This window comes from Trichoplax adhaerens, genomic scaffold, assembly GCF_000150275.1.
Source record: "Trichoplax adhaerens TRIADscaffold_9 genomic scaffold, whole genome shotgun sequence".
Taxonomy (NCBI): domain Eukaryota; kingdom Metazoa; phylum Placozoa; class Uniplacotomia; order Trichoplacea; family Trichoplacidae; genus Trichoplax; species Trichoplax adhaerens.
The window spans coordinates 1,144,367-1,167,610 of NW_002060951.1; the positions used below are offsets into that span (position 1 = coordinate 1,144,367).

A 23,244-nucleotide genomic window follows, 5' to 3' on the forward strand; every position below is an offset into this window, starting at 1 on the left:
ATCTTTGAAAGTAATACGGCCAAAACTGCAAGCACGAAACGATCAATTAATTTAAAGACGTATTATAGGACCAATTAAGAGTGAATTGATTCATTATTCTAAAATTTTCGTTCTTCAGTTTTATCGAATGATCAAAGCAAATATAGGTCATAATAATCAGACCCTCCTTTTAATAGCCTATCCACTAATTAGTAAAATTATAAAATATTACTTTGAGTAATTGCAGAATAGTTGTAAGCTAGGGCTCAATTATATTGTAAGTAACGGCTCTAATATTGCAGTAACTGTTCGTATTTGCCGAGATTCAATATGAATTCAATCATAAACAAACAGTAGCCAAGTCTAGTCATGGTTTATGCAATAGTGAAATCGCCATCTAATTTAGTCATTTAAAAAGGTGGAGATTATCTATAGATCGTTCAGCTTCTATCTGTCCTATCCAAGTAGTACAGTAATAAGGCCATTGAGTATGATAATTGGATATCTAATATCTCCTAATTCAGTTAAAATGCGGTACCAGGCACAATTTTAAGTAAATTTATAAGCGCAATTTTACTTCACTATCAAAAAGTCTACACTGATTGTTCAGTATTTATCGGTCCTATTGCACCCAGATAACTATCAAATAAACCCATTATACACTCCTTTTAACATAAAGTAACTATTCTTGTTCCAAATGATTTATTATAAAATATACATGTAGCGTTTACATACATTGATTGATATCTTATACGACAAGTATTATCGTAGGTATACATCAATGTCGGTTAAGTCAAGCATATTAAGTAACATATTCTTAATTCAAGTTTACAGATACCTCTGGTGCATAATACAAATCACACTTGTCATGTTTTATCCTATTTCTTGACTGAGTCTTTACCGAACTGTCATCACTTAGGTACGAATAAATAAACAGATTAAGTATTGAATTTGATCTATGCGATTATCAAATTCTGAATCTAAATCAACTTCAAGAGGCATAAAATGATAACTTTTTAGTTCCAAATGAAATCACTCATCGGTAAATCATATATTGTCGTGAGATATAAATAGTAATTATAATGCTTTTTATCGACTTATAATCAATAATTTATACATTGATAATTTATCATTGAACAGTCCACTGTAATTCAAGATCAGATATATGTTTCGTAAATATCATTTGTTATACTTTTTTTAGTGATATTAAAATTCAAAATTCCGAGGTGATAGTTGCGGAGATATTGGTGATCTATTTAGTGAGGCTTGTAAATTAGGTAAGGAAACGCTGTCTTGAGCGAATCCGAATAAACTCCTACTGGCTTCTTTCTGACGCATGTTAGGAGTCATGGGTACATTACGAGGTAGAAAAAATTCTTCCATATCCTTATAAAGATAAATTAAGAAGGAGTAAACAATGTTAAAAGTTGAAATTAACAAAGATTATATTATAGTATTCCTAACACTAGAAGACGCTCAGTGTTAAGTACTCTCCAATTAAATCACAAAACAGCTACGAAGATGTGCTACCCGTTGAAAATAAACAATGATACTAGAAAAAAATGTATTTACACGATACGTTTTCCGGTTTGGCTATTGAGGTATAATCTATAACTATAGTAGTTAATTTAACTCTCTTCAGATACATACATCTTAGTCAAAAAGTATCTGGACTATAAGGCAGATTAACAAGACATAACTGCAGTAAAATTACATTACTGTGTGATCATAACAAAACATAGGCAAATAACTGATTCCGTGGACACAGATAGAGCACCTAGAGACAGATTACACTAGCATATCAACATATCTAGCGACCACAATCTACTGTATAATACTGTTAGCGAACGCCATGAAAAATAAAGTATACTCTGAGTTAGGGTTCAGACTGCTACCAATTTAAATACATACCGGTGTTTTAATAACTTGAAATGGAGAGCAAGTCTTGCCAAAACGAACAGTTCGATTAATATCTATTTCACCCATATCTTGACGTCGACGACGGCGGCTTTCCATTCGACGTTGATATTGTTTTGAATATTGATCGCCAAGAACAGACTTCAAATGAAATTAGAAAATTGTTATTTACCCATACACTATGATAAAAACTACGATAGCAATACAAATGCAGTAAGCTGATTAGATACCCTACTTGCGCCTATTGCTTAATTAGGAATGCAAGTAAAAATTGCAAGCTAAAATCATTTTCTTACCCTGGCAGAATCTATTTTAGGTATATGTTGTATTAATTCTTCAACCTCTTCATCATTATTCTTATTAATGGTATCATTGGCATTGTTTGTATATTTATCAAGACTATATATACTAGCATCCTTTAAATTCATAGAACTTCTGCTGCTACCTATCATTTGCAATTTAAATTGAAAAGTCACGATTAACCAGGGTAGATTATATTAAGAGATTATAATATAGGTATGATTTTTTTAATATTTTGCATCTGCTAAATTTTATTAATGCCTTACTTAAAAGCTGTGAATCAGAAGCAGTCCATGGAGTTCTACAAGTTAGAATAAAAAAGAATTATTTATGATCGATCTTAGCTTACCTTTCGATATTTAAGAATTCAGATAAGAGTAAAAGTAATGCTGTATCTAATTACATTAACATAAAATCAGCCGTAGTAAATTAACGCCAATTAATATTCAATTTAAAATGAAACAAGAATTTTTACATTAATTTTAGCTTATTTTTAGCTACTTATTTACGGATCGAAGAGTAAAAATAAGAGTCATTCCCCATTTATAATGAAATGATCAATATAGATACCAGTATAATTGCGTGCATACTAGTAACTCATGAAGAGCGATATCATTACTACAGATATACAATAGATTATGTATAGTTAGATGAACCAAAATTACTGTTGTAAAGTGAAATTTTATAAGAAATTGTAGTTACTGCTGTAATATTTAGAAGACACCTTATCACAACTATACCGTATATTTTCTACTGTAATGAAATGTCATTGTACTCTCAAGAATCAATAACTTAAAAATTGCTGCTACGAAACATTGAGTATTACTTTCATTTTTATCCGTTTATTTTGATTATAACTTACTTAGGATGTTGGTAAGTCGAAGGGTCCTTTAAATCCCACTTAATCGCTTGACCAAATGTCCCAACGTAATGCCCGCCAGCAGTCCAAACTCTTGCTGTTTGATCAACTGATGCCGTCAATAAGAAATCGTTTGCTGTATGGCGAATATATTGGATACTAACTACAGCAAGATCATGTGCTTTCCACCGAATTAATAATGGGGGTTCATCCTCCTGTAGTTTGATTAGAAGTGTTAATGACTACGATACATAAAAATGAATTGACATACATTACCACATTACTTATGTACAATTTATGATAAATAGAATATAACAAGGAATTAATTAAAACGGTCATATAGGTATAATAAGGCATCTATGTCTATGTCACTTCCTGCAACTAAGCCCAAGGCTTGAATAATAAGGACTTCATAGGAATGACTATATTTTTATTCGCTAAACTAAACTATGTACTTACCACGATAAACTAATAAAGCATGAAGTTAATTTTGTATTATTTATACTCTATCGATACTTTACTCATACTTTACTAAAATATTTCTGTGATGCAATAATAAACTTAAAGTGTTTTATTTTCTTATTTTTTTCATCATTAGCCAAAAAATGTGAAATGTAGTGTAACCATTTAAAAAGTAAGTAGTTATGCATCCTAATCAACAAACTATCGAATAGCTTGATCTTCAACAGACCCAAAGCTTTAGTTACGAGTGATGACTCGTTAGCTTTAAACTTTTCATAGTGTAGTAGGCCATAGCTTACCGAAAGAATATCAGGCAGACAGAAACTTGTGATATCCCAAATACTAACATTACCACCACTATCGCTTACGGCCAAGATCTCGTCGTAGGAATCGACATGGATACTTAAGATAGTATCTCCGCGTTCTTGCGTTGCTCTAAAACTAGCCAGACCTCGACTATCCGAAGATAAGATATTCCAGAAGTAGATTTTATTATATTGGCTAGATATGAGATGACCACAGTCAGGGTTTCGAATATGAATTCGAGATTTTAAAAATGCCAAATTCTCTACCGCATGGCGCCTGAAAACAGTTAAGATAATGACGAAAAATGTTTCATACTATAGCTTAAATTTACAAAATCTATCTATTTAAATTATTTAATCTTTAATGAACAAAACAAGTAGTCATCCATACTCTAAACAACAGTTGGAATATTAGTGAAAAATATTCGTGTTATATTACATCTTTAATTTATAAAATTCGTATGTCCATTTTTTAGCACTTAAGATGACTAATATCTCTATACCATATCTATTTTCGGCTTTGGCACTTATTCAAAAAACTAGAGGTACTATTTGTAAAATATACATTGCTACAGCCTCACTGCTAACAGTCAGTAGACTTTATGATCTACTACGATTATGTAATAAGTAGGAATGTAATCAATACTTTTTTAGCTAATTTCATATAACGCCGAGATTAATCCCAATAATTACTGTAAGAAATCAAAAATTTCATCTATAGCAGTAACGCTTGTAGTAACTATTTTACAATACCCTATCTATCCAAAATATAATCGATCTCTAGCTTACCCTGGTCCATGTCGACTGTCAGTATATCCAGAGTTGCTTTTACTTGATCTATATCGAGAGTATGAGAAAGAGCGATCGATTTCGGTTATTAATTAAAATATAATTAGCGGCTGTAATAAGAAGCAGCTTGATTTATTTACTGAGAAGGTATCATCCTATCGTTACCTTCTACTACTTTTGGATGGCTTTCTTAAACGACGGAAAACACTTTCCGTATCGGCTAGCCAAATCACAATTTCCCCATCAAAACTACCAGTGGCTACATAATGTGGAGGACAGTAGTCAATACTAAGAATATCCTCCTGGGTTAAGGATTGGAAAGGAAGGCAAAGGATTAGCGAAAAATCTTCAAAATTTAACTGATATATCCAGTATAGATTCATGTCAGATTCATAAATAACCTTTTATAATATCATACAGTGTGATAGAAATTGATTGGCTTCTTATAACCGCTAGCGTAATATACATCGTGCTATATTCAAATTCAATAAAACTAACATTATCATCCATCAATTATTGTTACCTTGTGTAGTTGGCCTCCTTTCCATTCCATTTGAGGATCAAGATGAAAACTCTAATTTAAATTACATAAAAAGTAAAAATGATTAGAAACATAAATTATGCAATTTTACGTTTCCTTTCAACCAAAATTGCTCAAAGTATTACACTAATGCAAAATCTCTTTAGTGCACTATGATTATACTTTAAATTGAATACTTAAATTCTGTTCTTAACTAAAATCAAATAAATATGATATTACTGAAACATCTTTTAAATACTTTATAGTATATTTAGAAACTAAACTGCGTATTAAAATATATTATATCTTAGATCTAATATGGCATTGCCGTTTAATCTTTCGCGAATACTGCAATCATAGCTTAAATCATGGACTACTAAAAAAGGCTGACATTTTTTTAGTAGTCCATACTTAAATGTACTCTTCGTTTAGATTTTAACATCATATGAACTTACTGTAAGATCCTTCTCATACACTACAATCTTTTTACTCCATCCAACTGAAATGAAGCAGTTGTGTTCCGGGGCATCGACCACTCCGGTAATTTCGTCAGAGGTTGCTGGTTCTAATCTATGAAGGCAATGGCCATTGGTAAAATTCCAAACCTACATTAAGAAAAGGATTTTATTAACATAGTGAAAAATTTTACATAAGCGAATTACATCAATTTTAATAGAATATATTTATATTATCCATTGATGGCATAACAGAAGGACCAAATATAAATTTACCGTTATACTTCCGTTGCGACTGGCGTTCAATAATCGCTTTTCATCAGCATCAAATCTCATATAAGCAAGTTCTTCTTGATCATGAGCAGTTGAAAACTGGATTATCCTTTGGCCACCCTCAAAATCCCAGACTGATACTAGTGAATTAGTACAGCCAACAACAACCTACAACAGATGGATAAAATATAGCATTTCGTTAACGAGATGTACAGGAGATGTGTTCATGGTATCATGTTATACATTTTTAAATCGTATGCTTAAGATTGCTATCGCATCATTTTAATTTAAGTTACAATGATAGAATATTTTACAGCAATATCGAAATTCGAAATCAAGAGATAGTTTTATAAATTATGGTATCACCTGATTAAGTCTCTTATTATACAGCGCACTGCGCAACGGTCTGGAATGAGTAACTACATTTCGATGCCTGGTACCAATTTGATGAGAACTTTGCATCTTCATTTCCGCAATAACATCACTACAGGTAATTAACAAAGTATTTAATGGAGATGCTTGCAGTAAGAAAACATGGGAGAAATGATCGGGTAGCCTAGCGTCCAATGGAAACTTCAGGTTGATAGAGTGTAGGCAATAGTGCTCTTTAATACACCAAATCCTTATTGACTACAAAAAGAAGAAGAAATATCAATGTAGCTAAAATATTTATAGTAAATACCACATATTCCTCATTTCTATCGAATAAATGAAAGAATAAAAAATTAAACGATAACAAAATACTAAATCCACCTTAATTTCTAAAAGACTACTATCTGATAAATTAACATGTGACTATATTAGATTTAGATTTAGATTTAAAATTGTATATTAAGCTAAGATAGGACTTTTTAGTTGAATATTTAATAAAAATTAGGCGATTAAACGATAATATAAAGGCTATAACATTTTAACAATTTCCTCTGGGCTAACATTTATTTACCACGTAGAATATATGAGAGATTTTTGTGAGTATTAGAAAAAGTCATGATGATTTCTTCAAAATAAATTCTATTACATTTACAAAATTGCAGCGATATAAAAATTATGATTCATGTACTAATTCCGTCAGATATAACAGATTAGTTTTGTTATTGTTACCGAATGAACTAGGAAAACTCATTCTAATAGCCGTAATTTCTATCCGAAGTATTCATAATTAGTGGTCTGCAGTAATTACTGAGATTATTTCAGTTGGTGGATAGAACATGAAGACTGCACTATGCCTTAGCAATTATTGATGAAATGATAATAGAAAATAATTCGATTGCGTTCAAAGAGCATACGTATTTAATTATAGTAATCGAGATTATGCATCTATTATACTATATATATATATATCAATTAAGTTATCATTATATAGGTCTCTTTCAACATCTCGGTAAAGGCACTAGTATTGATCAACTTTCATTGTGTAACTCCGATCTAAATACCAGCTGATATATAGCATGACGTTACTTTTAAATCTACGCATTAAGAAATTCTGATAGAATTTTTACCTCTTCCTTTGCGAAACTAAGGACCAGTCCTTGATCTTCATAGATTACTACATCAATAACTGCCAATTGATGCCCTTTCATGACCGCTACGGGCTTATTTGTCACATATGGATTCCATAAGCGCACTGCATCTGAACTTCCTGTAGCAATAATGTTCCATAAGAGGCTAACATCGAAGCAATCGATTCCCTAAAAAAAGATCCAGAATTACCTTACCGTGAAAAGATAGATATAGTCTACTTCAAAGCAATTTTAAGAAAACCCGCTTCTCTTCCAATAAAATGATTAGTCCATTTATCAAGCAAAGAAAAGATTTATAGCTTACTAGCAAATGAGCAACATGTGCAGGTATAAGTCATTACCATTCATTATATTACATATTACATATTGGATTAGATATCTGGATGTACTAACTCTATCAATTGTAAGCTAGTTAGCTTCTTACACATAACTAGAAGGAATAACTCCTTAAAATCATTCGCTACTATCACTTTTAATAACAAATTGTTCAATCTACTACGCCATGAAACTAATAACCGAATTATGCTATACTAAGGAAACTGAAGCTTTAAAAGGTAAGCTAAACGATCAATACTATGCCATTTATTTAATTCCAATCCATTACAAGTCATTTAATTCGCCAATAAGTAATAAAACCAATGATGCAATAGCGAGTAAACTGGGAGTTCAGATCATTAGACAATTATCAAATATTGTAATCTCTTGTTAATATTTCTTTCGATCATAATGTTCTGAACTTGCTAACGCATACTATAATTTATAAAACTGATCGTACTATATCAAGAAAATTAGACTTTCCAAACAGGAAATTAATAGCAGATTAATTTTTAAATAGTTTCAGTTAAATAGCTGATAAACAAGTGGAGTTAATATGATTCTTTAATGCATTTCAATTTCCTTCAAATATGGCTTACTTTTGTAACTCGGAATGTATAAGGTTTTTTCTTCTTATCAATATCTCGAACAACTAGGGAATCTTTACCATTGCTAGAACAGGAAATTATACTGGAATGTGTTGGCAGATATTTAATTCTCCTAACCCAATCTTTATGCATATCTGTTAGAACTTGCATTTGAACAAATTCGGACTGATGATCCAGATCCTGCATAATTTTGAAAGAAAGCATCCATTGAATTATATTAATCTATCACTTATTCCTATCAGTAGAACAACTCAAGTATCTGTGATGAATTTCCACCTAGTCAAGCATAATTTTTACGCTCTTTTAAAGGTCGAAACCTAAGACTAGCATGTTATTAATGCTACCTTGGCAAATATTTGATATGTTCGATCTCGTCTTATTTTTGCAGGATCATCAAAAAGTGCAACATGAGGCTTATTAAAGTATAAAAATGTCACATTTCCGATATCATCACCATAGATTAAAAGAGATCTTGTATCAAATACCTGCAACATAACCCAAAATGACGATTACTAACATCTAATGATATCCTAATCCTCATGAATAGAATTAAATGAGATTCTATAATAATAAGATTCCTTTTGGATAATATTACTTACTAAGGGATCAAACCAATAATCGAGGCATAATGGGACAGATGGTAAATCTAGTGTATATTTACAGAAATAGTACGGTACGATCAGAATTGTTTCTTCATATAAAGTTTACAAATGAGAAAATTGACTTATGAATATTATAGACTATTTTTAGTGCAATTCAAAATAGGACCATCATATATAGGCATATATCCAATACTAAATCCAATAAATAGAATCTAGACTAGCGTTATAACAAAAACACTTCTTAACTAAAGCAGCCATGACGCATAGACATGGTAATTCTGTAACTTACCGAATAAATGAAATTGCTTCATTAACGTTGTTGTCGTGGTGTCTAAAAAGTACAAGTCCCGACTTGTCGTCGATATAGCTAATTTATTAATATTTTTCATGTAGACGGCATCGGTAACCCACAAATTTAATTTCTTTTTTGCTTCTTCATTACTAGTGGGTGATAGCTGAAGACACTGAACTAATTCTAAATCAACTCCCCATACACCAATCGTTCCATCCTAGATAGAAATGACGTATTAGTTAAGATTATCATCTAAATAACTGGCAACTTAAAAATACTAGCGCTAAAATAATAACTATTAGTTGCAATCTCTCTGGTAATTGAAAAATTATAAGGAATTATTTAAAATCATCTAGCAAAATACTAACCTTTGATACGGTTGCATATCGATTGGAATTTGAAATATACAATATTCTAATGATAACCTCCTATAAGTTAAAAATATTTGCAGTTCATAATATAGTTAGCAATAAAGACTGGCATAAGTTGTAAAAGTATCAATAACGAGATATCGATTAACATATAATTTATTTTTCTGAGATATAAATTATTGGTACTATTTGTCAAAGGGGTTAAATCTATCAATATCTTATGAATAACGTAAACTGTTAGACAGTATCTTTTATACTTATCATTAAATTTCGTTTTTGAGTACCGTATATCAAGTTGTTGATAATCAAGTACCTTATTCATACGAGGATCCGAAAAAAATTTGGGCTTGCCAATAAATGGAGTTTCTCTGTTATGTTTTTCATAATCAAGCTCCTGATATTGTAATAAAGTATATGTACAAAAATCTTCCCAGTCGACTAGGCCATCACATGTAACATCGACCTAAGTAAAGACAGTGCCAATAAAAATCTTGAATACCATTTATTTCGTATATTGACATAGTATAATCTTTAGATTAAATTAAACACATTATTTTATAGGTATCATAAAGGATAACACCAATTGCATCCATCAATTATCATTTAAGCTTATTACCTTAGAAAATATTTCGTCCAATTGGCGATTAAATTTCTGCGTTCCTAGTAATTCAATTAACGTCCGTTTAAATTCTAGCCTATTCATTTGACCTGGCTTCTTTCTGATCTCATTAAATTCTACATCATTTTTTAATCTTTTGCTGCCTATATTATCTTTAGCCCAAGCTAGTCCTCGCTGTCGTTGAGATGGCGAACCAGGCGTTATTGAAAATCGATCCATTAATTCCTGGAAATTGTTTAAACTCAAGTGTTGCTCAATACGGGGACAAGCTTCATCTCGGTCAAAACTATTTAATGAAATTGTTCTATTAATTATCTTCGATTTCGTCATTTCAATAACTCGAGTATCATAGAGCAAAGATTGATTTAAATATTCTTATGGTGATTACCATCACTTTAACATTACTGTTTTGAATTGTAAGAGTATTGTAATTACTTGCCTTTTAACCACGGTGACCGGTGTCGAGCGCTTGGCCACTTTATCTATAAATTTATTCTGTAAAAATAAAAGCATATAAGCCTATTTAGCAATTGAGTTTGGAGAAATCTATTCCTCCCAATAATTTATTTGTAACGCCTTTTGGGGTATTTATCGACTGCAGTCGTACAATAGTAATCCATTAGCCTCTAGATAGACTTACTTTATACTGATTAAATAAATTGATTTGATATTCAAGATAATTTTTGGCTAGAGTAATTTGATATTGGGGTTTAAAATGTGTAATGCAGGCATGAATAAAAAGCTTAGACAACCTCTACTACTGATATTGTACCATATTCACTATGATAAAAGTTAGCAGAGAAAAAATAAATTGATTGCTTATATTAATTACGACTATCGGGATTAGCATGTGGCATACTGTCTTAATCCGCTCTCAAAATGATCCACATACTACTAATCAGGATTAACTGTATTATACCAGCAATACGTATATATGAGGTTATATATTAATAAAGAAAACTCTAATAAAAAGAAATAACATAATTATTTATTAATTGTGGCGATTTAGATAAATTTCGGCTAAAATTCATCATCAGACTGAATTGCAGTAGTCAAAGAAAATGAAAAATCTATCGATGCCGTTTTAACACTTCAATAGCATGATTTCGTCATTTAACCGCCTTGTAGTGGGATAGTTGATTTGCTATTAAATTGCTGATTATTCCCTACACAGATCTTTCATACGTATATAGTCTAATATTGAATATCAATAAAGAAGTACTAAAACTATGATTCTATATACTGTAATTTATCACGCCATAACGCCTACCGATATATAACTATGAAAAAGGTTATCGATATCTTTCTAAAATTTATCATTAATGGTAGAAGTAAACATTTAAAATTATAGAACGCAAAATCAAAGCATAGATTAATTCCTAAGTGGTACTTAGATACAAACATTATTTATTTTAATGGCAATACGGGGTTGCTAAGATTGTGTATCTTGATAAAAATAGTAATAATGCTCTCAAATTACGAACTATCGCTAGGATTAGAATACTTATATAGATACTTTATCAATCATCGTTCTTTTGAGTATATGTCATATTCGAAATATGTACCCTTTCCCGATAAGAGTGAAGGAGCGTAAATCAGAGAATTTATAGTGCACGTATTAATATAGTAGTCTCTTTGGCAAATTGAGATTATCTAATGAAAAATGTCAACTTTGCGTTAATCAATTTACAAATATTAGGGGTTAATTAATTAAAATTGCATCCATTCATGAACTATTCGCATTATACAAGGTGATGAATTTAGGTTAAAACATACAGTAAGCCTTACAGATGACGTTAGAAATTCATTTTAACATCCAACGACTATAATAAAATTTCTTCGATTTGCTTAAAATCAATGAAACTAACCATAGCTGTACATGATAACAATCAGCAATGAATCATGGGTGGATTATGCACGAGATATTTATACCATTAATAGTAGAATAAGTTATGAACGCTAAAATTTGGAACATCGCTGGATTTATTGACTCTACTACCGTAAATTAAGTGCTATGAATTATTTCTTTCCATAATTAGAATAAATCAGTCTATATCGATTAATAAATATCTTACATACTCGAATGTCAGTCCATCGTTTTCTAGATTTCTTAATGTAGCCACTATTCGATGATGTTAATAAAGCGTTCATCAAAGCATAAATATCGCCAAGTTTCCCCGTGGCATCCTTTTTAGCGTTCTTATCGTAATCGTCGTCGTTCATGGTGATTTCGTGGAAATTTTTCAATATACAAGTAGCTCAATCCAATAACTATGCAATCATACGAATTGCCTAGAAAACCGACCATATGATATACGTATATGCATATATTTGTAAATAAACGATAATAATATTTTATCTTTATAAGAAGACAGTTCAATTAATTAATATAAGATTAATTGTAATAAATATTAATCTCACAGAGTGAGTAATACATATGATCAATTGCTATCGACAGTAAGAGCAACCTATCTCATTGGTCTATTACAGTTTTGATAACTATAAAATTTCTTGAATGTTCAACATACTTATCTACTTATGTACTCTCTTTACTACATAATTACACTAAAAAGAACTTCATACAAGGCTAATAAAACGATAAACATTGGAGTCTAAAAGATTTAGGATTAAAAGTAGCATGATTGCAATAATAATAACTAGGCATTTAAGGCCAGAAAAAAGACACCATATTATTTCTAAGAAATTATACTTACCTTCGTTAAGAAGAGATTTTCGAAGAAATTTTTATCATCCCAACTTTAAGTATGATGCAAAGAATGGACGAAAAGGACGAATCGTTGAAGGTCTATGCTAACTTAGCGCTTATCATAGATCAATACTTTTAGAAAGACTTTATGAATTATAGCTTTTCCTAATACGATATTTACACTACATTATAAGTAAGGCATAAAACAAAATAGATTTTAAAAGTTGAAAATGGCCGAAGATAAAGAGATATAGCCGAGAATAAAGTAAGTAGATACGTGAAAAAAAGGAAATTTATGCCCAATCTAGACGTCCTTTATAATTTATACTGGCATACAAAATGTGCAATTATGCAGTTCTTACGTTGCTATCATTCACAGCGTAAACCACGACTAGAATAATATTATTAAAGCATATTAATGCAGTCATTGATAATTGGAGATAGTATCTGCCATAGTAGTCTAAGATCTGATCAAGCACATCAAAAAGCATCCATAGTACTAAGAACACTTTACTCTATCCTATAGTATAATGTCTTACATTAATACGTTAATGAGATATCAACATATATCTAAGGCAAAATAATCATTTTCTGTGGTTGCCATGGAGATTATTTTGTTACTAATAGGCTATTTACAGATAGTTTATTCTTTTCCTAACTATTGTATTGTTATAATATCAGTTCATAAATCTAGACTAAGGATTTACTATGATTCGCTATGAAGATCGCAAACAATTATCATCCTGGTCTTCATTTGACGAATTTTGTGGAAATGCTTTAAATTTAACATAATTATAATTATGAACTATAAATTTTCACGTAATTTTCTTCGTTTAATTAGACGATTGAATATGTTATATCGAACAATTTGCAGCTTGGGTTACTAATAACATATCAAGATAGAATTTTTCCAGATTGTTATTCCGCTCTGGAAATATTATATTAGCTCAATTCTACAAGGATGATTGAATGTACTGGACATTGTCCATACGGTACTATGTACGATATGATACTATATAAAATTGTTAGATAAAATCTCGAAAGCTATACTTGCGCAAAGTCATTAATTTGACATACTAATTGGTGTCAGCAACTTTACATACGAGTATACGTATTACGAATACTATTCTTACTGAAGTATAGTATGTTGTCCCTCTATTGCGAGTTACCCATGCCACTCAAAATTGCATACCGTATTTAACTGTAAATTCAATGATGACGATCGCTGTATATTAGATAGATTATAAATAATATCATTTCTGCTAAACGAAATGCAGGATTTAAATTTTGCATCAAGGTGACTGGATCAATAGCAAATCCCACGTAGACAATGTTGCAATATAAAGTATAATTATTACGAGAGGGGATTCAGTAATTTAAATAATACTAGTAATATAATTTGTTATATCAATTATTCTCAACCTTGAAATACATATAGAACAAAACATTCAACGAGTTATCCAACGATTAATTTAATACTGAACAGGTCAAATAATTTTAATAACTATGACTCAATTGAGTTTGATACATAAGCGAGAAATAGCAAAAGCAATTTTTTGTCTAGAGCACCAATTCTTAGAATTTCCCTTTGAAAATTTAAAATTTTGAATTACTCTTCAAAGAAATTGCGTTTAAGCTATTTGATTTAAATAACAGATTAAATTTAACTTTTACCTACAGAAAAGGTAACGATTTTAGCTAAAGAAATAGCTGCCTTAAACAATCCAATTACAAGCTAAAAGTTTAAAAAATGGACTAACAAAATTCTATGTTGGATATTTGCTATATAAATGATTACAGCTATTATTCCATTAGAAATGAACCTGAAATCAATATAGTTTAAGTAAAGATTAAAAACTCAATAAATGGAAAGTTTTCTTTATTGAAGGCGAGTTAAAGTTTGCATGTCTTAAAGTGATTGATTGTTATTGTATCCTATATTTTTAACCTAATATTACTGATGCCAATAAAAGCAATCTTCGGCTGCATAATCAAAAATTTTAATAGATTAAATCTTCGATAATGGGTAAAGCTATTAATTTAAATAGGATTGATTTCTTTTTAACTTCTGATCAAAAGTTATTGTTTAATTCAATCTTATTTCAATGGAGAAAATTGAACGGGAACCAAGATTTTCGATGTTCTACTGATAACGGATGGATGATCTGCAACATTTGAACGATGAGAGTAATAATGTACCGTAATCGTAAATCATTCAACACGTATAAAAGTTTGTAATTTCTCACGAAAATTATATTAACGCATCATAATAATCACCTAATTCTGCTATGCTATCCTTGGAGTTTTTCTTGATGTTGTGTCTTTCATCTAAATCATTAAACCTCCAGAGTAGGAACACTATTCAAAAAGATGTTGTATTATACAAACATAAATTTGAATTTTCTAATACGAATAATGTTGTAATTACTCTATTCGAATCGCAAGCTAAAGCCTTACTTGTATCTAAAGGTCCATGTTCTGTCTTCCAGATTCCAATCAATTTACTGGAATCATTATTCTGAGAGGAAACCGTTTTTTTTACGTTCGTCTCCAAATTTGAGTACTTACTGGCGGATGATGAAATACTTTGCAATTCATAAACACCTTTAATTGATCCAATTGGATAAGATACGTTCATATACCGTAATGTATTAAAGATGAAAGACAATTAAAAATAATTAAAATACGGATTGTGAGTAAAGATTAGTTAATATTTTAATGACTATTAAAAAGATAACTGAAATCGTATTCTTAGGGATATTTACGAGTGAAAATGTTGTAACTGTACCTCCTTGTTGATTGGATGATTGAATAGGATACCATGGTAGAGGAAACATGACAACATTATCCTATAATAATAATAATAATACCATACCTTGTAACTGATGAACTTTTCAAGAGATTAATAAGACTTCATTCATATTGTACAGTTTGATGAATTGCGATAATTTTTTAGAACTATTTGACATAGCGAAATTGATCTAGCACACGGATGGTCTCTATATTAATTACTTTTAAATCCTATCTATTTTTTCCTCCATACACAATCCAGCATTATCGCGCAGGGATGTAATAGTTAACATTTATATCCAGTACTGTATATTCAACTAGCGTAAATAGTCCATCATAGAGGAAAAAGACGGTGCTATTAAATTGAAACTGGATCAATCAATCAGTTATCTTATGACTTAATGGTAGATTCTCATGGGGAGTATGGACAGTTAAACAGTACCGTAGATAGAATAACCCTCATTTAATCATAAATGATGAGAGAATGACAATACGTCTGATAAGATGAGAAAACCTTTCCAAGCAAGATAGCATAGGTATTTTCAAGCTGCGATGGATAAGAGTATCTATAATCACTTTTTTCTGAGGTCAGTGTGTTACAGGATACAGTGTAATTAAGAGAATTTGAGATTGAAGGGAAATTATGTTGCCAATACAGTTATGAGAATGATATATTAAGCGAAATCCATATTGATTACTGCTAGAAAAAATCTTTTTAGTCGATATTTTCTTGTCATTCGTAACGTTCATTAGAATACTTTGACGATTGTACAGGTATTTCACTATCTTTTATGCTGTAAATTCCAAATACACGATCGCTGATATTTGAAACTTTTCAATTTTTACTAGGCTATCAGTCCTTGTTGTATAATTTATTTAATAATTAGCATAGAGGTCTGATTGATTTGGAGGTGGTGGAAGGAAAATAAAATAAAAAAAATGAAATCATTTAATCAAGCTTTGAACGAATGTCTTACCTGTTGAACCAATTTTTTCATCATGATTGAAATATAGTTACTAATCCATTGCGGATCATCAGCTAAGGCCTTTCTGACATTTGTTCTATGTTGGAAGGTATCTATAAAATTATAAACAAAAATAAAAAAACGTTGTACAATACTGGAATTTACAACAGCATAGATAATAATAATTCTTCTAATGGATAAGAATACTGCCACAGTAATAAGAGAAAGGGCTATTACTACAGTACTACGTCGATTCGTCCATTCATGATTATCATCGTAGTTAAAAGTATTCTTAAGAAAGTAGCACTATTTCAGCTGTGGGTTAAGTAACATGGAATAACCGTATTCCCAGATATGGACAACTTGATTTAAGCCACCGAGTTCGCTTGTCCAATATCCAAGTAATTTGGAATGGGCGGTGCGCAAGTGGAATTGCTCTTGCGTCAATTTGAGAAAATTTCCAAATTCCGCAGGTTGTATTGAATATGTTCGCAATTCGTACATTTTTTGTGCATTGCAATTGGAGGTATGCAGTTGATGACGATGTTGACATGATAACTGCAAGTAACATTTCCTGGCAGACTGAAAGCGTCGAGGGTTAAGCCACGCCGCCATGATTGATTGTAATGCTGAACTTTAGACTTTTCGTGGATAATTATACAGTATATATGACAATAACAAATATATAATCATTAATCTGATCACATCCAAATATCGCAGACAGTGCAGGCATGCGCGAGTCTAATCTTGATTTGATATTCTAAGTTAACAGCATGGTTAATTCCTTCCTTCCCAGTTGAATGAAGGACTGGTGGATTTTTTTACAAGTTCATGATTTCACGACTGTACTGTACAGTACTGTATAAGATCATCGCTATATAGTCGCGGAAATACCTCGATTAAGTGCAGTATTTTATTTCATTAAGGGGCATTTCTCAAATTTGTAAATGGCTTCAATTTAAAAGAGAAAAGACAGCTATCTCCTTCAGACTGAAATCATTCATAATTTCGCAAATGCTCCTTTCTAGAATTGAATTGATTAATCATGCGAATACTCTCCTTGTAGCAATACTTTTCAATGCCTTTTTTTACATAGCTTTGCAGTAATGAAGTTTGATTAACTTTAAAGGGCATCACTAAAACGTAACACAGTGTGCAATTCAATATTTTATTTTTGTAGTTCTCTTCGTGTCGAACGCGATCTATTCCTACTTATATCAATCCATCAATGCAGTAACAAAAGGCAAATACTGCATGTAAGTAGAACCATTTTTCGCCTTCTTTACAGTGAATAAATTTCCAAATATCACACTGTACTGAACACTGAGTCAGTGTACATGAAAGGTTATTGCAATTTTTCCGCCAAACTGACAGCTAAGGTCTAACCCTCTAAAATGAATCTCCTACTTCCAACAAATGTTATAAAAACAGAAATACTAATCATTCATCTGGATATAATTAATCATCCCAACTCCTATTAGCTAAATACTGTACCATCCATTTTGAAATGGGGCGTACTTTTTTTAGTAGGTTGCAGTACCTATTACCGTAGTTATAGGAGATTGTATGAACCTATCGTGTAATCGCCAGCCTCTCACTTTTTATTCAATCAATGAAGAGTCGATTTTGAAGTGTGGATAAAATCGCCAACTCATCGAAAAGTAGCGTAGTACATGTCCTACATTGTATAAAACTCAGTCAAAGTCTCCCCGAAAAAAGATCCATTTTCTCTTCTCACCATGTTCATACTATACCACTAGCAATGTTTCGCTAAATGCAGTCTACTGCACAGTAGAATGGAGGGAACTCTATTCAGTATGGATTGCATCGAACAAAACTTTGAACTTTTCCTTTATTCATTCACAATTTATTGAAGACGTGATCGTTATTTGAGGATATTGTACGCACGTACCAGCAATGATTTGTTCAATTGATGTTCTTTCCGGGATCGTATAAGCACATGGACTACAAATTTACCTCTAAGTTAAGCGATTTCAGAACCTGTGTTCAATTAAGTTTTGAAGAACATGCATGTCCACTGTGCAGTGCTGAGGGCAACCCGCAGGAAAACATACGAGTACTGTCGTACTGACCTCCGTATAGAACATCCATTTGACCACGATTACAAGGGTGTGGAGAGCCCTGTAAAATGGTTGAAAGATGTTCAGCAATAGTGTTGCTTTCAATTATATCTTTCAATTGTGAAGAAATAGACTATCCATTTGGTTGCAATTGCATGCAGACAGATCAGTACAACCTTGAGCCATTGGCTCTTGCTATTTTGATTGCTTTTGATCGCAGTCTGACATCATTCTATTTCTTTCAAGTTTCGAATATAAACTACCAGTTGCTGTTACTGGGTCGCTCCAAGCGTTGAATAAGTCACGTCGTTCTACCGGTCTCCAGTACACAGTGTACATACAGTACAGCAGAAAGTCTCTAATACTGTACAGTGAAGAAATGGACTTTCCATTTGGTTGCAATTGCATGCAGACAGATCAGTACAACCTTGAGCCATTGGCTCTTGCTATTTTGATTGCTTTTGATCGCAGTCTGACATCATTCTATTTCTTTCAAGTTTCGAATATAAACTACCAGTTGCTGTTACTGGGTCGCTCCAAGCGTTGAATAAGTCACACCGTCCTATCTGTCTACAGCACACAGTGTACAGTACATAGAGAGTCATTAGAAGGGTCTGTACTGTACTGTAGTACGGTACAGTGTACGTACACTGTAGAGAGAAGTGAAAAATAGTGCTGCGAAAATCCTGATGAGCCTGTAGAATCAGTGCTGTATTTGCTGATGAAACTGATCTGTTCACTGTCCAATTTGAAGAGCTTTTCGTTATGATCTTGTCGTTCCTATTTCGACTTTACTCGCTGACGTCTACAGTACAATGTCCAGGCGAGATTCTTTCGTCTTCCATTTCTTTCTACAGTACTGTGCTACACTGTACAGTACAGTGTGCACTGTGCGATACAGTGTATTGTACTAGACTCTACCAAACAGCATGATCACGCTATTCGTACTGTACTCGGTACCAGACCTACTGTTCGGTACTGGACAGGACGGTACAGTGTACAGTAAGGGAAGTGTTGATCCTCCTCTCGATGACACATTTCTCGATTGCGCATGCTCCATGGCATCCAATAAAACTTCTGGCTGTCATCATCTCCAGCCATCTCCAACCCGTTCAGAGTCAATCCACTTTCAAGCCAACTGGTGTACCCTACAGTATACTGCTGTGGACTGTTTACAGCGCATCATTTTGGATAATTTTATTTTCCAAGCTAATAGTTTTTTTCCGCTACGTATGAGAAAAGATGTCGAAGGAAGACGAAATCGTGGTAGAATTAAGAAAAATCATTTTTAAAGCTCGCCAAAATGTTGAAATGGAAGAAATAATGCAGCCATGGCTACAAACATTGAAAAACCGTAGTCACCCGGCAGATATTTGCACGGCCATTGCTGATAGTCTTTACGATTTGGTATGCATAAGACGTTGATTATCACCAGTACCCTAAAAATACAAACTCCTTCCTTAACGCAATTTTTGTACATAGCGACTGTTACATCTTTTAGTGATGTAGTTGCTGTCAATGGAGTTCAGTTGCAAAGCCATGATGATAGCAATCATTATTTTATAGGGCGTTAGTACTGAAGCCGATGTGATACCGTCCGTTAAAGTGGCCGTCAAGATTCATAACAGCGAAATTCTGAAAGACGCTTTCGCTTTGGCTCTACTAAATAGGTTCTACTATTGCTTGCAACATGAATATACTAGCGCTAACTTTCATCTAATTCATTTCCTTACTTGCTCTACTTTGAACATACTCCGTTATAGTCTCTGCATGTCAATACATGTTCAACTTTAACATCAATATAAAATACATAACCATACGTAGAGTCAATAGTAGGAAGTAGTTTGCGTAGACGTGGAGAATAATACGGTAAACACACTGTAGACGGCTCTGCTTTACCGCAAGTCTTGCCACACTCTACTTGTAAACTCATGTTGTATCACCAAAGAATTCTACAAATGACATACACCCCTCCTACAGTTCAACTTGATGCTAAAATATGCCAAAGTGCTGTATCAGTCAACGACTAAACCAATTCCTATAGTAACACAACTTGCTTGGCTACAATTGATGTTTATATACTACTGTAACATTTTGTAAAGGTGCAAGACGGACTATGTTAATAGAAACAAGCTAATCGAAGAAGATCAATGGATGCAGCTAAATATCAACCTTTGGTTTATTTGCAACATGTACCAAAACTGTAAAAATCTGGTAGGAAATCAATTGGTTGTGTAACCAAAACAACCTGCTAATAGCTAAATTAAATAATACTATTTGCTTCATTTCTAGCAAACCGGCAAAACTATGTCGGTATTGTATGTGGCCATTGTCGATTACCTGATAAATATCATGGAGAATTTGCAAAAGCTGGATACTGTTAGAGATGTATTATTGGTTAGTATTGGAATGAAATGTACAACAAGATCCAATTAGTATCAATTTTAAAATTTCCTTTATCGCCGTGACGAACAAATATTTAGTTTGCCTTGCCAGCCCTAAAGGAAGATGAGAAAGCGTCCAAACGTACCCCAGGTTTAACCGACGTTTTTAATATGGCAAGAGAACTTCTGAAAGATTCATCTATAGCAGAGTAATAGCCGTCGTATTCATTTCAATTTTCAGTATTTAGTTAAAAAACAAAATCTTACCATGTTACTTATTTGGCAATAGTGACGTTAAAGCCATCTTGACGGACATAGCGGAGATGAACAACAATGCGGAGTCCGACGCAAATGACACCAATCCACAAAATGTAAGAAAACTACCCTCAACCGATATTTAAATACTATTTGCTTTCATGTTCCAACAACTTTACTACATAGTTTGAACCTGATGTATCATCTTTTAGCATGATAGCAAAGATCAGGAAACTGCGTCGTTATACGAGTATTTGCATTATTCTTTGGATGAATTGAGTGCCTTCCCGGGCGATGTAGCTACGGTGACAGAATCAATTATTGCAGAGTTAAAACCTTGGTCGGAAGATGAAAATGTTATATCTGAAACTGCCTCATTAATTTTTAACAAAGTAAGCAATTCGCCTTTCTACTCTATACGAGCTAAAGATTGTAGATGCTGCGATACAATACGAGTATAGCTACGCTCATTTCCGAAATAACACTGTTTATCGTTTTCATAGGCAGTAGCCGATAGTAATTTCCGCTATACGGCTGCTCTGTTATGTAAAAGTATTCACGAATCATCGGTATTTAAGGACGATAAATTTAGATACCATTTGCTAAAGGAGTAAGTAAAATTTTTCCAATCGTTAGCGTGAAGCCTTTTAAGACGAAAATGTATCTACTGTATTGCGTAGATGCCAAAAACTATTCCAAAGCAAGGAGAAATTCGAGAAACAAGTAATGTTTGGAGGAGCGCTTTTTACAGCTGAAATTTACTTAAATTTTAAATCTGTAAGTTAACTACATATTATCAAATCCTGTAGCTTGTTACTCATTCAATGTGTAAATACCGATATCGTACCTTTTGGGGGATATATTTCACTAATAGGGTAACAAGCCTCTTTTAAATCTACATGATGCACTGCTTTCTTACATGGAAGTACTATTGTTAAATACAGACAAAGATTATGTGAAGTGTATTACGTCTTTGTTAAAGGTAAGTATTTTTGATCTATTTTTAACGGACTGTAAATCGCTAAAAAAAGTTGCTTGATTCAGTTGGTAGGTAGCAGTATGGATCAATTTGAAAAGGAAGAAGGAAAAGATTTAAGTTTAAATAAAATTTTTGAACGTCTCCAGGAGATTGCTGAAAACACGAGGTACACTGATTATACGCTAGTAGCAATACAGTGCAATGATATTGACAAAAATGCTATTATTATTGAACTAGCGCTCAAAGTATCAAAGATATAATCTCAAATGTAGTTAAAATACGAGCATCGAATTGGGGGTTGGCGCCTAAACCGACATTAAATCCCAATGCCGCAGTCTTCCGTCCAACTGATAAAAAGTCAGATAATAATTCTGCTAGTTCTAATGAAACTGGAAAAAAATTCAATCCCAATGCTACAGAATTCTATCCGTCATACAAGACCAACCCTAAAGATAGCACTGAACAGGAACAACCTGTGAGAGATCTAGGTAACATCGTAGTATATGATTCAATACAAAAATAGGCTATACATATTTTACAATTCATTTATACATGCTATATCCTCGAATTCCTATACAGAAACTTGGAATGAGTACGTTGGCGATGATGACGATTTCAATGCTGAACAGTAAGTTATACACGCTAGTACAGAAACAACCAATTTTTAGAGCATAAGAAAAAATGTTATTCCTTCTTAGAATACACGAACAAGAAAATGTGTTTCAGTACTTCGAGGAAGAGATGATTGATGACGATATGGAACAAGAATATGAAAAGTTTCTAGCGAATGAATATTAAACTTTTAAAACATTCTGTAGAGATTGGATTGCATAAGTGAAGATTTATTGTTTGTTTGTTTGTTTGTTATATGATGCTAATACGGATGCTAGTTACGGT

At 32.3% G+C, this 23,244-nt stretch overlaps 3 protein-coding genes across 3 annotated transcripts; 1 reads left to right on the top strand and 2 right to left on the bottom strand.

The window, feature by feature from the left end:
- Positions 1-1,185: 1,185 nt before the first annotated feature.
- TRIADDRAFT_58893 (uncharacterized protein) lies at positions 1,186-12,409 on the bottom strand (the record flags this gene model as incomplete). The annotated part of the gene is made up of 23 exons (XM_002115062.1): positions 1,186-1,365; positions 1,891-2,037; positions 2,193-2,341; positions 2,463-2,497; positions 3,059-3,270; positions 3,817-4,099; positions 4,612-4,659; positions 4,777-4,913; positions 5,135-5,185; positions 5,587-5,736; positions 5,863-6,027; positions 6,226-6,489; positions 7,359-7,547; positions 8,294-8,482; positions 8,647-8,787; positions 8,902-8,948; positions 9,194-9,413; positions 9,565-9,624; positions 9,881-10,030; positions 10,184-10,411; positions 10,622-10,681; positions 10,827-10,873; positions 12,262-12,409. 23 exons carry the CDS (start codon positions 12,407-12,409, stop codon positions 1,186-1,188), a joined length of 3,300 nt encoding a protein of 1,099 aa, XP_002115098.1.
- Positions 12,410-15,144: 2,735 nt separating this feature from the next.
- On the bottom strand, positions 15,145-17,263 carry TRIADDRAFT_58894 (uncharacterized protein; the record flags this gene model as incomplete). Its single annotated transcript, XM_002115063.1, has 5 exons — positions 15,145-15,251; positions 15,351-15,497; positions 15,682-15,742; positions 16,661-16,761; positions 16,990-17,263. The coding sequence occupies 5 exons, from the start codon at positions 17,261-17,263 to the stop codon at positions 15,145-15,147; spliced, it is 690 nt and encodes a 229-aa protein (XP_002115099.1).
- A 2,708-nt stretch (positions 17,264-19,971) lies between these two features.
- On the top strand, positions 19,972-23,145 carry TRIADDRAFT_58895 (uncharacterized protein; the record flags this gene model as incomplete). Its single annotated transcript, XM_002114870.1, has 14 exons — positions 19,972-20,136; positions 20,296-20,399; positions 20,832-20,943; positions 21,022-21,126; positions 21,213-21,322; positions 21,403-21,484; positions 21,581-21,760; positions 21,872-21,978; positions 22,049-22,145; positions 22,243-22,350; positions 22,413-22,513; positions 22,585-22,835; positions 22,927-22,975; positions 23,046-23,145. 14 exons carry the CDS (start codon positions 19,972-19,974, stop codon positions 23,143-23,145), a joined length of 1,671 nt encoding a protein of 556 aa, XP_002114906.1.
- Between the last annotated feature and the right edge of the window lie 99 nt (positions 23,146-23,244).